At 63.9% G+C, this 14,888-nt stretch overlaps 2 protein-coding genes across 3 annotated transcripts in view; both read left to right on the plus strand.

Moving 5' to 3' along the window:
- The window catches only part of PPP1R16A (protein phosphatase 1 regulatory subunit 16A), a 45,050-nt gene extending 34,132 nt beyond the window's left edge, over positions 1-10,918 (plus strand). For both annotated transcript variants that reach the window (XM_040494804.1, XM_040494803.1), the window contains 10 exons: positions 5,118-6,140; positions 7,369-7,439; positions 7,517-7,662; positions 8,823-8,926; positions 8,993-9,117; positions 9,206-9,331; positions 9,420-9,495; positions 9,569-9,698; positions 9,866-10,031; positions 10,289-10,918. In XM_040494804.1, coding sequence (XP_040350738.1) covers positions 5,876-6,140; positions 7,369-7,439; positions 7,517-7,662; positions 8,823-8,926; positions 8,993-9,117; positions 9,206-9,331; positions 9,420-9,495; positions 9,569-9,698; positions 9,866-10,031; positions 10,289-10,657 — 1,578 coding nt within the window. In that variant the 5' untranslated portion in view covers positions 5,118-5,875 and the 3' untranslated portion in view covers positions 10,658-10,918. The remainder of the gene's footprint in view (positions 1-5,117; positions 6,141-7,368; positions 7,440-7,516; positions 7,663-8,822; positions 8,927-8,992; positions 9,118-9,205; positions 9,332-9,419; positions 9,496-9,568; positions 9,699-9,865; positions 10,032-10,288) is intronic.
- A 360-nt stretch (positions 10,919-11,278) lies between these two features.
- The window catches only part of GPT (glutamic--pyruvic transaminase), a 4,658-nt gene continuing 1,048 nt past the window's right edge, over positions 11,279-14,888 (plus strand). Inside the window, exons 1-7 of the mRNA XM_040494634.1 lie at positions 11,279-13,243; positions 13,388-13,477; positions 13,557-13,665; positions 13,847-13,980; positions 14,146-14,389; positions 14,518-14,597; positions 14,678-14,881. Of these exons, the coding sequence (XP_040350568.1) occupies positions 13,082-13,243; positions 13,388-13,477; positions 13,557-13,665; positions 13,847-13,980; positions 14,146-14,389; positions 14,518-14,597; positions 14,678-14,881 (1,023 nt within the window). The 5' untranslated portion in view covers positions 11,279-13,081. The remainder of the gene's footprint in view (positions 13,244-13,387; positions 13,478-13,556; positions 13,666-13,846; positions 13,981-14,145; positions 14,390-14,517; positions 14,598-14,677; positions 14,882-14,888) is intronic.

The following is a 14,888-nucleotide window of genomic DNA, read 5'->3' on the forward strand; positions in this document are numbered from 1 at the left end:
GAGGAGAGGAGAGGAGAGGAGAGGAGAGGAGAGGAGAGGAGAGGAGAGGATCTCATCTCAAACTGAGTACGGAGCCTGACAAGGGGCCCCATCCCATGACCCTGGGATCACAACCTGAGCTGAAATCAAGAGTCAGACACTCAACTGAGTCACCCAGACGCCCTGATACAATTATTTTTTACATTACTCTTGTATTTACCAATATTCTTCTGTTTTAATTAATTTCAATAGTTTTCCTAGAGGATCTTTCAGGGCATCTGGGTGGCTCAGTCTGTTGAGCATCTGTCTCTTGATTTCAGCTCAGGTTCGTGATCTCACGTCGGGCTCTGCACTGACAGTATGGATGGGGCCTGCTTGGGATTCTCTCTCTCCCTCTCTCTCTCTGCCCTTCCCCCTGCTCATGCATGCTCTGGTTCTCTCTCTAAATAAACATTAAAAAAAGAAAAAGACCTTTCAGGTTTTTATCCTGCACAATGTCATTTGCACATAATGAGTTTTTTCCACCCTTCCTATCCTTATTCCATTTCTTTCTTTTTCGTGCTCAGGTGCACTAGCTAGAAGTTTAGTACAAATATGACTCGAAGTAGCGATACAAACGTCTTTGTCTCATCCAGCAGGTTTGTTGTTTTTCAATTAGGTTGGGATGGTGGGACCCAGAGGCAGGAGAGAGCTGACGTTGGAAGACGGGTCCTAGAGAGGTCCACTGGGCATGGGTCCGGGTCTTTGCTGTGGGGTGAAGCACTGTGGCGGGGGGCCAGTGGCAGGTGGGTCGTTGGACTAGGTGGACATCTGTGTCTAAAGGCTTCTTTCTTCTCATGAAACGTGTCAGCAGCTGAGCATGAAAATATGGGAGAAGAGGCAAGGGAAGCTGTGAGATTTCTGGAAGAAGTAGTGCCATGGAGTGTGTGGGGCTCCCAGTTGGGTGGAAGCTGGCCACCTGGATGGTGACACAGTTCATCCAAGACAGAACAAAGGAGACAAGTTTATTGAACACACTGCAGCAGGCAGGACAGCAAAGCGGAGACTGTCTGTCAGGAGTCGGTGGGGGGTGTGTGTGGGGGGAGCTGTAGCTAAGTCAGGGAGTGAGGAGGTATGGAAACTGTAGAATTTTCTTTTGGTAGCTGCCGGGCTGTCAGTAACCCACTGTGGTCAGCTAGGACCTGTGGCTCTTTGGAGGCGGGTCGTGAGGGGCCTGTTTGTACTCAGCCCCGTGGGTGGTCGCCACGAGTGCCCTTGCTCACTCAGGCTTCCACTGCTCAAGCCTGCTGCCTAAAAGCAGCCTCCACAGAGTGGGCCCTGAGCTTGTCTGATGTGTGGCCTTTAGTTCCTGGCTCTGCTGGTTCGTTCGGAGCTGGGGCGGTGGTGCTGGACAGGCCGGGCTTCCCATCTGGGCGCTGTAAGTCAGGAGGGCCACAGAGTGTGTGATGGCTGAGTACGGCCTGAAGCTGCAGATGAGGACGTGGGGGCTCTGGAGTGCTGGGGTCAGCGGGACTGAGCTGGGGCAGGTGCTGGCCCGAGAAGGGGGTGTTGAGCCGAAATGCCAGAGTGGGGGTCAGGGGACGGTTACTGGTGGCAACAGGGTCGAGGGCGTAATTGGGGCAGAGGGCGAGGCCTTTGGCAGGAAGAAGAGGTCGAGACTGAGGGGCAGGGCGTTGAACATGGTCACGGGAATATTGAGACCACCAGGAATTCAGGCCCGGCGCGGCGGTGGGGCGATGCCCACAGCAGGGGCCGGTGTGGGCAGTAGGCACAGCTGATGGCTCACGTCGGCTGGGACTGTTGTGGAGAGGAGGGGGGAGGGGGCTGCAGGCCACAACGAGAAATGGGGCGGGGGGGGGGTGGCTGAGGTGGGGAGAGAAGGCCGGCGGGAAGGGAGCAGGGTGGAGGGGACCTGGGACTCCCAAGGGAGAGCGAAGGCCCAGACGCAGGGCTGAGGTCATTGGTGGCGAGGGTTTCAGAACTGGGGGATCGAGAACAGGGTCAGAAGCCCCCTCCTCGACGCTGCTCCCCTATCCAGCCTACCTCTGTGTTCCCTTCCATCCCAGCCGAGGTCTGAGGAGGTGGAGCCCCCACCGTGTCCTTGCCAGTTCTCCAAGGGGTCTTCTGCTGGGCTGGCAGTGGTGTCCTCACCTTTGTCTTCTGAGCAGTGGCAGGCGTATCCACAGGGAAGTATCTCGAACAGAGTGTTTGGTCTACAGCCTTTTATGCTCTCTAGAGGCTGGCCTCTGTGGTCCAGCCATGTGTGCTGTCCAAGCTCACATCCTACTGTTAATTATTAGGGAGGCGACTGTCTGACTGGATGTTTCTGATGGGATCTGTGTCCTTTGTCCCGTCAACTGCCTTGGACTGCCCCGCCACTTGACTTGAGGACCACTTTGTCATGTTTATTGTAAATATTTTGGCCAGCTGACCATGTGTTTTCTGGTTTTGTAGTTGTTGTTGTTTTTTTTTTAAGTTTATTTATTTTGAGAGAGAGAGTGTGCGAGAGCAGGGGAGGGGCAGAGAGAGAGAGAGAATCCCAAGCAGGCTCTGTGCTGTCAGCATAGACCCCAACTCGGGGCTCGAACTCACCGACTGTGAGATCATGACCTGAGTGGAAGTTAAGAGTCAGACGCTTGACCGACTGAGCCCCCCCCCCCCCCCCCAAGGGCCCCTGTAAGGTTTTGCTTTGATTTGCTTTGTTTTTCTGTGCATTTTGAACATGTGGTGCAACTGGATTGATTGGTTTTCTGTTTTTGTTCCTGGGTTTTGTGTCCAGTTTAGAAAGGCTTTCCCCTTTGCTGGGATCACACAGATACTCTTTCCTTCTTGTACTCCTGTGGCTTTAGTTTTCCTTAGGTCTGTGTCTCTGATGAGTCTGGAGTTGATTTTGGTGTGAGGACAGAGGTGGATCCTGCCCTCCGTGGCTGTGTGTTGAAGCAGCCTCCCCCACTACCCCTGCTTAGTGCTGCGTGGCCCCCCGTGCTCCCTGTGTGGCCCCTCGTGCTCCCTGCAGTGACCACCCTGTGCTGCCTGTGTGGCACCCCCATGCTCCCTGCAGTGGCCCCCCGTGCTCTCTGTGTGGCCCCCTCCCCTGCTGCCTGCAGTGACACCCCCCTCCCCGTGCTCCCTGCAGTGGCCCTCTGTGCTCCCTGCAGTGACCACCCCGTGCTGCCTGTGTGGCCCCCCAGCAGGTGGACTCCCCCAGCCTCCACCACCAGTCTCTTCCCCTCTCTGAACAAGGCCGTGGGCGAGTGAAGCCATGGCTCCGGGCTCTTGTGGCACCATCTCTAATCCTCACCCAGACGCTGAGGGTGTGATGTGGTGAAGTAGTCAACAGGGGACTTTGGGTGTAAGCATGGCCTCAGTTTCCCTGTGTAGCAAATGGGGCCTGCTGGAGGCGCTGTGGGGGTTATGCGGCAGGGCTGCAGAGACACTCAGGCCAGCATGGGTCTGTTCACGCTGGGCTGGGCTCTGGGTCCTGCGCCTTCAGCCATAGTCTTTGGGGATGGCCCAGTGGTGCCGGGCTGAGGGGGGAGGGCTGTCCTCAGGCTCCTCTTGTCTTTCCCATCTCACTCCCACACTCTTGTGCGGCTTACCTGGGCACAGAGCTGAGACCTGGAAAAAAACCCACTCAGATTCTCTCTGACATTCCAGAGAGACTTGGGGGAAAATTTGTAGACGAGGCAGGAGGAGCCTTGCTTACCTGCCCCCCACCACCGTCCCGCACCCCCCCACCACCCTGCAATGTGGGTGTGGCGTCGTGGCCATCCGGTGGGACTCCACTAAGCCATCCTGGCCTTGGTGGCTCGGCTAAGGGTCAACTCTTCTACTTGCGGCAGCTGTTCCTGGACTGTGGCCGGGAGGGGCCTGGGGGCCAGAAAGCTTAGGGCTGAGCCTGGAGGGGCCAGGCACTGGGCACTGTGTCACTCCTTGAGGGAGACTGTCCTGGCATCCGGCATCCACTGCAGTGTTTTCCTGGGACTCCTCGGGTCACCTTAGGGTCACTGGGGCTCTAGAGGAGATAGTCGTCAGCCCGAGGACCTGCCCGAGGGTACGTGGAGACTGCCCTTGGGCATCTAACAGCCAGGAGTGTTGCTGGAGGGGCCCACAGCACACCAGGGCTTCAGGAGGCTGGGGCCTCCAGAGTTGGGGGCTGAGGACCCATGTTAGCTGCGGGGTTCTTCCTGTTGTGGCTTAGTTGGGGGAAGGGGTGCTCTCCAGATCCTGCTCCGTGATGAATTCTCATGGATCGCCTTTAAAATGAATAAACCAGAAGACGTGTATTCGGTTTGCACAGCTGATTGCTCTTGGTTTTCTGTAGGACGCGGGCATCAGAATCTTTTTGTGTGTAGAGTGATGGGGTGGATGATGCCTTCTAAATCTTGCTAAACTTGGCAGTTGGGTGGTGGCTCTGGGACTGGCGCCTGTCCTTGCCTTTGAGAAGTGAACCTGGCCCCTGCAGCCCTGTGGGGCCTGTAGGTGGGCCACCTTCCTTGTGGGTGGGGGCATCGTCACATCCTCTGTGGGCCCCCTCCCCTGCCTTGCTCCTTGCTGATGGTCTCTTGGGGTGGGCTGTTCAGGTCAGCTTCCCTGGAAGGCCCAGAGAGGTGACAGTCACACCTTGTGGCCAAGTGTGTGGGGGGTGGCCTGCTTCCTGGGGGTGGGGGGGAGCATGAAGGGAGGGGCTGTGAGTGGCCAGGAGGGAAGGATAATATCGCAGAAGACGGGCGCTCGCCCTGGTTTGTAGCTGGCACAGCCCTCAGAGCACTTCCAGGAGAGCCCAAGGAGACCGTGACTTTGTGCAGTCCAGCCTGGGGCAGATAGGTCAGTGTGGCCGTGGGGACCAGGGTCAGAGCCTGGGGCCTTGAGAAACTTGCGGAGAACAACTCCCTGGAGGGGCAGCCTCTCGGGGAAGGCTCCGTTGTGGCTGTCAGCACAGCGGTCCTTGCTCTCTGCTCTCAGCTGCACTGCCCTTTCTGGGAACTCTGAGTGAGCCCCCTCACCCCCTGCCAGGAATGTTGTCCCATGTGTCCCATGGCCCTGGCTGGGACAGGGCAGGGCTAGTGTTCTTCCCTGCTGGCCTGCCCCACCTGGAGCCAGCCTTGATGTGTTTGTTTCCTGTTCCTCCTCCACAGGCTGGTGGATGCCACCTGCTGTCTGCAGCCTGATCAACTGCTCTTCCAAAAGGAGGCCCTCCTGAAGACATAGTCGCCAGGCCTGCCGTGCCCTTGGTACCCTGGCTGCTCACACAGTCTCACTCCTGGGCACCGGGGGCCGAGACCCCAGGACTCTGAGGGCACGCCCTGCCCCGGTTTCTCTGTGGCTGTGGGCCCCGCCCTCTGGCCACACCCCCCTGTTAGCACTAACGTACTGACCCTGGAAGAGTGAGGGAGAGGGGAGGGGAGGCCAGGCCATGGCTGCTCCCAGGCCCCACCCAGGATCCTAAGGCCTGGAAGGCGAGGGGGCCTCTGCCCATTGCCCTGCCCCCGCTTCACCCTCATCCAAGTGCCAGGACGCTGCACCTCTCTTATCTAGGTAATTAGCTTCAGACCCTGGACCAAGGCTGGCCAGGTCGTGGGCTGCTTCCCACAGGCTGTGCACCCTGACCCCAAGAGGGAGGTGAGGCCCTGCCCATTGAGTAGCCGAGGTGCCGGGGCTCCTGAGAGGCAGGCAGCAGGTGCCCTCCCACCCTGCCCTTTCTGCCCAGGCCTGGTCACGGCGTGGGGCCTCGTGACCCAGCCTTGCCAGGGGCGGAGGGCACCACTGAGCCTTGGGGAGGGGATGCCCCCAAGGGTGCCAGTCCAGCCAGCTGCCCCACCCCTCAGGCCCAGTCTGGCCCCGGTGCTCCCCCACCTGGTGCCCCGAGCAGTCCCCCGGGCAGGCGGCCCCCGCCATGGCCGAGCACCTGGAGCTGCTGGCAGAGATGCCCATGGTGGGCAGGATGAGCACACAGGAGCGGCTGAAGCACGCCCAGAAGCGGCGTGCCCAGCAGGTGAAGATGTGGGCCCAGGCTGAGAAGGAGGCCCAGGGCAAGAAGGGCCGCCAGGAGCGGCCGCGGCCATGGAAGGAGGCAGCCAGCGGCCGGCCACAGAAGCGGGTCCTTTTCCCTCCCAGCGTTGCCCTCCTGGAGGCTGCTGCCCGAAATGACCTGGAGGAAGGTGAGCATGGCTGAGCCCAAGGGCAGACCCTGTCCTCCACCTCAGTCCTGGAGAGAGCTGCGGAGGGCACAGTGCTGTCCTGAGGAGGCCCCGGGGCTGGCCTGGTGTCCTCGGGCGCTTGCTCTCAGTGGTCGGCCACTTGAAGCTCACCAGTGATGGCGCAGCACACTGGGGTGCTGCTGCAGGGGTGAGGCTGATGGGATTGGGCAGGGGCATCGGGGAGCCCACAGGAGCTCGGGGCGGTGCCCAGGGCTTGGCTCAGGTGGGCTGGGAGTGGCCCATCCTCTTCGGTGCCTCTGGCCAGGGTGCTGGGCGATGACCAGGAGAGGCCTGGCCACCACCTGCTTGGGCCCTGTCTCCACCTGTGTAAAGGAGGGCGGCCACGCCCACCTCAGCAGGTTAGAGCGCGGGGCCGGGGGTCCCCGCAGGCCAGCCCTCTCGACACCTTCCTCTGCCCATCTTTGACTTATTCCTCCCCATCAGGACCGCCCTGGCCAGTGACAGGCTCCTCGTTCCTCCCCTGCACCCTGTGTGCTCATGGCCCCTCTGCTGTCCCTGAGGGGCTCCTGAAGGCTTGTCCTGCCGTCCTCCAGGGCAGAGGCTGGGGTGCAGAGGGCAAGGAGAGGCGGGCAGTGCCTCAAGGCAGGGGCGGTAGAGGAGGGCGTGGTGGGTGTGCCGCTGGCCCAGGCTCAGGGAACTGTGGGAAGTGGGGTGCAGCACCCTGCTGCCCATGGAGCCTATCTGGGAGGGCCAGGCCAGTAAGGAGGTCTGGGATGACCTTGGTGACAGGCTAGGCCCCAGATGGGACCACTGAAGAGTGAGGACAGGGATCAGCTCTACTGAGGGAGACCTTGGAGGGGGTGGGCCTGGATGCCTGGGGCCCACACTGCAGGCTGCAGCTGGGCAGGGGGCCTGCGCTCACACGGGAGCCTGAGGGCTGGGAGTGCCCTGATTCAGGAGGGGTGGGTCCTGCTAGGTGCTGGGGGCAGAGGGCTGCTGTGTATGCCCACCTGGGGGCCGACAGATACCCAGAGCCCCGACTCTTGAGCCCTCAGCCTGGACTCGGGTGTCCCTCTTGCCACCCACATCTCTGTCTCCCTCACCACTCTCTGCTCCCGGCTGCGGCACAGCAGTCCGCCCAGGTACCTGGCGCCCGGGCTGAACAGTGTTGGCCTGGCAGGACCCCTAGCCCTGCGTCCTGACCACGCTTCCCGCCCCCTTCTCACAGTCCGCCAGTTCCTCGAGAGCGGGGTCAGCCCTGACCTGGCCAACGAGGATGGCCTGACGGCGCTGCACCAGGTCAGCCACGCCGAGGGTGGGGTGGGAGAGGAGGGGGCGCTGGCCGGGGCGCTGGCCTCAGGCTCTGTGGTTCGTAGAGCTGCATCGATGACTTCCGGGACGTGGTACGGCAGCTGCTGGACGCCGGGGCCGAGGTCAATGCCCGTGACAGCGAAAGCTGGACACCCCTGCACGCCGCGGCCACCTGTGGCCACCTGCACCTGGTGGAGCTGCTCATTGCCCGGTAGGGCCCCGCTGGTGTGGCCAGAGCTGGGGAGGGGCCGCAGCCAGGCCAGGGGGCAGGGCCTTCCTCGCAGATAGTTCTTCCTGAGACACGAGCCTGTTGTCCCCTCCACAGGAAGCACACTTGGCCCTTGGCCTCTTGTGTTCCCTCTCACCCTTGCCTACCCTGACTTCATGCTGGTGGAGATCAGGGCCTAGGCAGAGGCTGCAGACACTGACGCCAAGGGGACAAGCGTGTGCCCAGGGCAGTGTGGTTGTCTGCCCGGCAGGCTGTCGGCCTGGGCACATCCTCCTGCCGAGCACTCTTAGGGGTTTGGGAACTCCTTGAGGGCAGGCCTTGACCTCTAGCTCCGGTCCTCCCTGGGGTCTGCCCAGAGAACTGCCACTCTGGGCAGAATGATGGGGGTGGCAGTGGTGAAGACGGAGGTGGGGCCTTTGACAAGGAGGGCGGAGCAGGGCAGAGCTGCTTCGGACACAGGCCTTGGTGAACAGAAAGGGGCATCCAGGAATGCCCGCATAGGGACCCCTGTAGTAGAGCAGACGGCCAGGGGCCCAGGCTGTCCTCGGAGTGGTCCAGGTGCTGATGGTGGGTACGTGGGCGGGTGGCAGTCTCTCTCTCCCCTTCACACACAGATGCCGCAGAGTAGGAGGGATGGGTGTGCACAGACAGCCCCTACCCCCTCCCTGCTCCTCTCCACAGCGAGCGCCCACCTTTGTGTTCTGGGCTCCCTTCAGCTCCCTGTCTTTCCCTGGGGCCATGTTCCTGCCTGAGCCCCGTTCTCTGCAGCTGTCTTCTGTCATCTGGGCTCTCCTCCCTCTGTCTTTTGCTCCCCAAGGCTTCTAGAGTCCCAGCAGTGCCCCCTGGTACGTGGGCCCGTTGTGCAGGTTGACAGGGACAGATGGGTGTCAGGAACCTGGAGCTCAGACGTGGGTGGAGACGGGGGGGTGGGGGGTGGCCTGCCTGGCGTGAGTACAGGATCCAGAGCTGAGGTCCACAGCCAGATGGTCCCAGGGGCACCGGGGGCCTGGGCCTCCTCCACGTTCAACCCACACTGTTCAGGAGAGCAGCCCTAGGCCGAGGGCCTCTGCAGAGGGTGGACTGGAGGCCTCCGTGGGGGAGAAGCGTTCTGTGGCCAAAGCCCCCGTCCATTCTGCGTGCAGTGGTGCTGACCTCCTGGCCGTCAACACTGACGGGAACATGCCTTACGACCTGTGTGAGGATGAGCGGACGCTGGACTGCCTTGAGACAGCCATGGCCAACCGCGGTGAGTACGGCCCCACCTGCCTGCCAGGGTGCCCGGGTGCCATCTCTGAGCCCCGCTGCCTTGCAGGCATTACCCAGGATGGCATCGAGGAAGCCCGGGCCTTGCCGGAGCTGCACATGCTGGACGACATCCGAAGCCTGCTGCAGGCAGGGGCCGACATCGACGCCCCCCAGGACCATGGGGCCACGCTGGTGACGATGGGGCCACGTGGGTTGCAGGTCGGGAGGTTGCTGCTGGAGGGGCATGGCGGGGACTCAGGGCCGGGCGGTGTGCCTGCAGCTCCACATCGCTGCCGCCAACGGGTTCAGTGAGGCGGCCACCCTGCTGCTTCAACACCGAGCCAGCCTGAGCGCCAAGGACCAGGACGGCTGGGAGCCGCTGCACGCGGCTGCCTACTGGGGCCAGGTGAGCGCCGGGGGCGGGGGCAGCCGGGCCTGGGCCGGCGGCTCCTGCCTCTGAGGCCTTCAGCAGCCCGGGCTCGCTGGCCCCTCAGGTGCACCTGGTGGAGCTGCTCGTGGCGCACGGGGCCGACCTGAACGGGAGGTCTCTGATGGACGAGACACCTCTTGGTGAGCTGGGGCCGCCTCCGCCGGTTGTAGAGGGTGGGTGAGAGGGCACCGGTGACCACCCACTTCTCCCCAGACGTGTGTGGGGACGAGGAGGTGCGGACCAAGCTGCTGGAGCTCAAGCACAAGCACGATGCGCTCCTGCGCGCCCAGGGCCGCCAGCGCTCTCTGCTGCGCCGCCGCACCTCCAGCGCGGGCAGCCGGGGGTGAGCGCGCAGTCGACCCCGGTGTCCTACCCTCCGCTGGCAGACCCCCCTCCCGCCCCCCCCACCCCCACCCCCGCCCCTGCCCCCGCCGGCGGCGCTCAGGTGCCAGCTGGAGCTCTGGGCAGTCTGCGGGGCAAGTGACAGCCTTTCCCCCGACCCTCCCCCAGAAAGGTGGTGAGGAGGGTGAGCCTGACCCAGCGCACCAGCCTGTACCGCAGGGAGCATGCCCAGGAGGCCATCGTGTGGCAACAGCCACCACCCACCAGCCCAGAACCACCCGAGGAGGACGAAGACGGCCAGACGGATGCAGAGCTGCGACCCACGTCCGGCGAGGTGAGCCCTGCGCCGTCCACCTCCGGCATGCTGGCTGGGGGCCTAGGCCCTGCCCTCTCTGGGTGGTGACACTGGTGACTCCCTAGCCGGCGGGAGCAGTGTCCCTGTGCCCATAAACCGGGCTAGCGTGCCACAGGGGCGGCTCCTGCCCTCACTCTCATTTCTGCCCCCTGACCACCGTGCATGCTGGGGCCCAAGGCCAAGGGAGGCCAGAGAAGGCTTTCCTGATGGCCTCTGGGCCCACGCTTCCCCAACAGGAGGAGGACCCCGAGGTGGCCAGGCCACACAACGGCCAAGTTGGAGGCACCCCAGGGCGACACCTGTACTCCAAGCGGCTGGACCGGAGTGTCTCCTACCAGCTGAGCCCCCTGGACAGCACAGCGCCTGACGCCCGGGCCAAGGCCCACCACACCCTGGCGGAGCTGAAGCGCCAGCGAGCTGCTGCCAAGCTGCAACGGCCCCCACCCGAGGGGCCCGAGGTCCCGGAGTCCGGCATGCATGTGGACGCCGAGACCCCCCAGCCCGAGCGCAGCTCCAGGGCTGGCGGAGATCCGCCCCTGCTTAAGCTCACGGCACCCTCGGAGGAGGCCCCCACGGGGAAGAGGCCGTGCTGCCTGCTCATGTGAGGGGCTGGCACGGAGAGTGGTGAGGGTCCCGTTGCCAGGCCCAGCCAGAGGCTACCTCGGGACCCCGCTCCGGAGACCCCGGTGTGTGCCCGGTGCTGCTATTCAGGGGCGGCCGGTGCAGGGCCTTCCCTGTTTCCTGCATCTAGGATGCCAGCGTCTTCACTCAGGGATGAGCCTGTGGCGGAAGCCATCCTGGGGGCTCCTGGCTGCAGTGACCTAGTTTCATCCTGTGACTTGATAAAGGGCTGTTTTGCCACCTGCCTTGTCGTGTGTGTCAGCTGGGCCGCTGTCCCGAGGGTGGGGAGTGCCGTGTTGCTGTTCCTGGGTGTGCCTGTCCCTGTTCGGGGCCTGTAGGTGCTTGTGGCTGCCTGGCACTGCGTAGGGGTGAGGCCCACGGCCACTGGGCGAGGAGCCTGGCCTATGCTGCACCCTCCTCCCTGCCTCCCAGCCTCCTGGAGGCTCCTCTGTAACTCTTCACTTCCCTGAGAGGAGCAGGGAGCTCTGGAAGGACATTCCTTGGCAGGGGGTGGGGGGTCGGGTCACAGCTGGGGGTATCCATGCCAGAGGGGCAGGGATCCTGGCTGGGAAGGGCGGGGGGGGGGGGGGGGGGGGTGTTTCCACAAGACTCGAGCCATAGCCGGAGGGGAGAATCAGTACAAGGCCAGAGTCAGAAACCTCCCTGGGGGATGAGTCCCCTGTTCCTGGCCTGTAGCCCTGATCCCGGGACCTGGCCGCCAGCCTCTGCCTGGGCTGGCAAAGGGGGCCAGTGGTTGGCCGCCCAGATTCTGAGCTGGCTGGGCACAGTGTGTCAGGGTGACAGGGGCCCTTTAGGGGCCTCGAGTGGGAGGGCTGAGGGCACTTCCAGCTCATTTGTCCGTGGTGGGCAGCTTTGCGTGGCCACCAGAGCTGGGTGAAATGGGCTGAGGTCACCTTCTCCTCCCCAGTGGATATTGACCCAGTCAGCCTTGTGTCTGCAGGGCCCTCCCTTTCCTGAGCATCAGTGGTTGGAGGGGTGTCCTCGGCAGGGCTGGTGCGGGCCAGCGGGTAGGCTGCTGGGTAAATTTAGTGTGTGGGGCGGTGCAGCTGCCAAGGCCCACCTGCTAACACAGCTGCCACTTGGGCCTTCCTGCCAGGGGCGGGAGGGGGCCGGCTCCGCCTGGGGCTGCTGGGTCCTGGAGGGGCAGGCCTGTGCGCTGGGGGCCCAAGGTAGCACAGAGCCGAGCCGAGGGGTGCGAGGTGAGACACCGGCTGGCTGGCTGCTTGGGGATCCTGTTCTTCCCTTTCCAGCCAGCGGGAGCTGAGGAGCCCGGGCCTGACCGGCTGCCCACAGCCCCTGTCAAAGGGCTGGTGCCTTGACCTTGTCAGATGTCAGCAGTTGGGGTAGCCACCCCTGGGCATGGCCTATCAGCTCCCTTCAGGGCCTGGGAAGGTGGGGCTCGGAGGGCCTATCACTGTTTGCTTCCCCTTGTCTCTACCAATCAGGAGCTCCAGGGAAGGGGAACTGAGGTCACCTGGCCTGTGGTGTGGATGCCCAAGGGCAGGTCTAGGCTGGGGCCTGGTGAAAGGGCAGGACAGCAACCAAGAGCAGTGGAGGTGTCCCAGGTGTCCCAGGTGTCCGCGGGCCCTCCAAAGGCCAGAGCTGCCCTGCCCCCACCTCCAACACTTCAGCCCGGAGACTCTGGCCTCTACCAGCTGCTGATCTGGGACCAAGGTCCAACCACAGGGCTCTTGCAGCCTATGGGCCATGGTTGCCAGCCTGGGAGGGGCCGGATGGAACCCTGCGTCTGAGCTTTTGCTCCCCTCCCCCGATAACCCCAGGATTCTATAGAGGCCTGGCTCAGTTGCCTGGGAGACAGGCCTGCTAGCCCAAGCAAAGATGGGGGGCCTGAGAGGGCTCGGCCCTGGCAGAGCCCTGCTGGGGTAAATCTCCAGAGGCCCCAGCTCCGTCTCCCCTTGGGGCTTAGCCCTGCTCAGCCCTGCCAACCCCTCGGGGCACTCAGCGCACCTCCCCCACCCCCACAGGCTGAGTCCCTTAGAGCTTCTTGAACCTTCTGTCTGTCCCTACCCCCCACGTAGGTCTCCTGCTCCCCCCATCGTGGGGACACTGCGCGCCACTGGGCGGGCACTGGGCCTCGCCCCAAGCCCCGCCTGCCTCCTCATGCACTCCCTATGGCTCCCTGGGGCAGAACTGTGCCCAGACTGGTGGGGCGGGGCCCAGTGGCCCCAGCTCCTTCTTCAGCCTTTTCTGTCCCGTTCAGTAGGGCCAGCAGGCTGCAGTGAAGAGGGTGCCCTTTACCTTGAGCCCCCCCCCTACCCAGGCTCCCTCTTCCCAGCCCCAGCCCACTGAGCCCGGACCCAGCTACCCTTATCCCCACTTCCGAATCCTGCCGCATCCTGACCTTCCTGCCTGGTCTGAGTAGGGTCATGGCCTTGAGGGCAGGTGACCACAGCCAGGTTGCAATGAACGGGCTGAAGGAGAAGGTGCTGACGCTGGACACCATGAACCCCTGTGTTCGGAAGGTGGAGTATGCGGTGCGAGGTCCCATCGTGCTGCGTGCCCTTGAGCTGGAGCAGGAGCTGCGGCAGGTATGGCTCTGGGCCCCACCATCGTCCTCCAGGCTCCACCTGGGCAGCTGAGCCGGCTCCATTCCTCCCCAGAGTCACGTAGGACAAGGACCTGCCAGAGTAATAAAGGCTCCGTTCTCACTGCCTGTGCCCCCTCCCTCTTAGGGGGTAAAGAAGCCCTTCACTGAGGTCATTCGCGCCAACATCGGGGATGCACAGGCCATGGGGCAGAAGCCCATCACCTTCCTGCGTCAGGTGAGGCTGGCTCGCCATTGCCCCGGCGCCTCTCCCCCCTCGGCCCACGTGCTCGGGCCTCAGCATTCGCTCCTCCCAGGTCCTGGCCCTCTGCGTCCACCCTGATCTCCTGAACAGCCCGGACTTCCCCGACGATGCCAAGAGAAGGGCTGAGCGTATCTTGCAGGCGTGCGGGGGACACAGCCTGGGTAAGTGCCAGTGCCCCAACCAGCCAAAGCCCCAGGGAGGAGCGGGAGCTGGAGGGAGGCTGTCCCAAGGGAGGGGTGGATCCGCCCACCGGCTTGGAAGGGGCGGAGATCTTTGGGAGGGCTGCTAAGGGACCTCACGTGTCCTCTCTTCCCACCCGCTCTGCCCCGCCTCCTGGCTCAGGGGCCTACAGCACCAGCTCAGGCATCCAGCTGATCCGGGAGGATGTGGCGAGGTACATCGAGCGGCGCGACGGAGGCATTCCCGCGGACCCCAATAACATTTACCTGTCCACCGGGGCCAGCGACGCCATCGTGGTAGGCCAGGGCCGAGGCAGGAGGACACCGGGGCTCTTTCTGGGCGGCCGGCAGGACTCTGTTCCTCCTGGCACCCTGGCACCGGTTCCAGGCGGGGCGGGGGACAGGTGCAGCCCCTGGCCTCACCAACCTTGTCTTCCCTTCCCCTCCCCATCCGGCCTGCAGACGGTGCTGAAGTTGCTGGTGGCTGGAGAGGGTCGCACGCGCACGGGTGTGCTCATCCCCATCCCTCAGTACCCGCTCTACTCGGCCGCGCTGGCCGAGCTCAACGCTGTGCAGGTGGATTACTACCTGGACGAGGAGCGCGCGTGGGCCCTCGACGTGGCCGAGCTGCGGCGCGCCCTGGCCCAGGCGCGGGATCATTGCCGCCCTCGCGCGCTCTGCGTTATCAACCCCGGCAACCCCACTGGTGCGCCGCCCGTTCCCCCCCACCCCTTCCCCCGCCGCGGTCAGTCTGCCCTCTCTCCCTGCTCCCCCTCCCCGCCGAGCGCCGCGCCCCGAGTCTGACCCGGACCTGCTGCATGTCCCGCGCCCCAGGGCAGGTGCAAGCCCGCGAGTGCATCGAGGCCGTGATTCGCTTCGCCTTTGAGGAGCGCCTCTTCCTGATGGCGGATGAGGTGCTGGCAGGGGCTCGCCTGGGGCTTGCGGTCGGAGGGCAGCAGCGGCTGCCCCCCGTGACGCCCGTCCGCCCGCCCAGGTGTACCAAGACAACGTGTACGCGGAGGGCTCGCAGTTCCACTCGTTCAAGAAGGTGCTCACGGAGATGGGGCCGCCCTACGCGGCGCAGCAGGAGCTCGCCTCCTTCCACTCGGTCTCCAAAGGCTACATGGGAGAGTGCGTGCAGGCCGGGCGGGCGAGGGCTCGCGGCCTCCATCCTCGGCCTGCCCCGCGCCTTCCCCCCCCCCCCC

The sequence above is a fragment of the Herpailurus yagouaroundi genome, unplaced genomic scaffold (assembly GCF_014898765.1).
Source record: "Herpailurus yagouaroundi ecotype Mexico unplaced genomic scaffold, PumYag 186, whole genome shotgun sequence".
Lineage (NCBI taxonomy): Eukaryota > Metazoa > Chordata > Mammalia > Carnivora > Felidae > Herpailurus > Herpailurus yagouaroundi.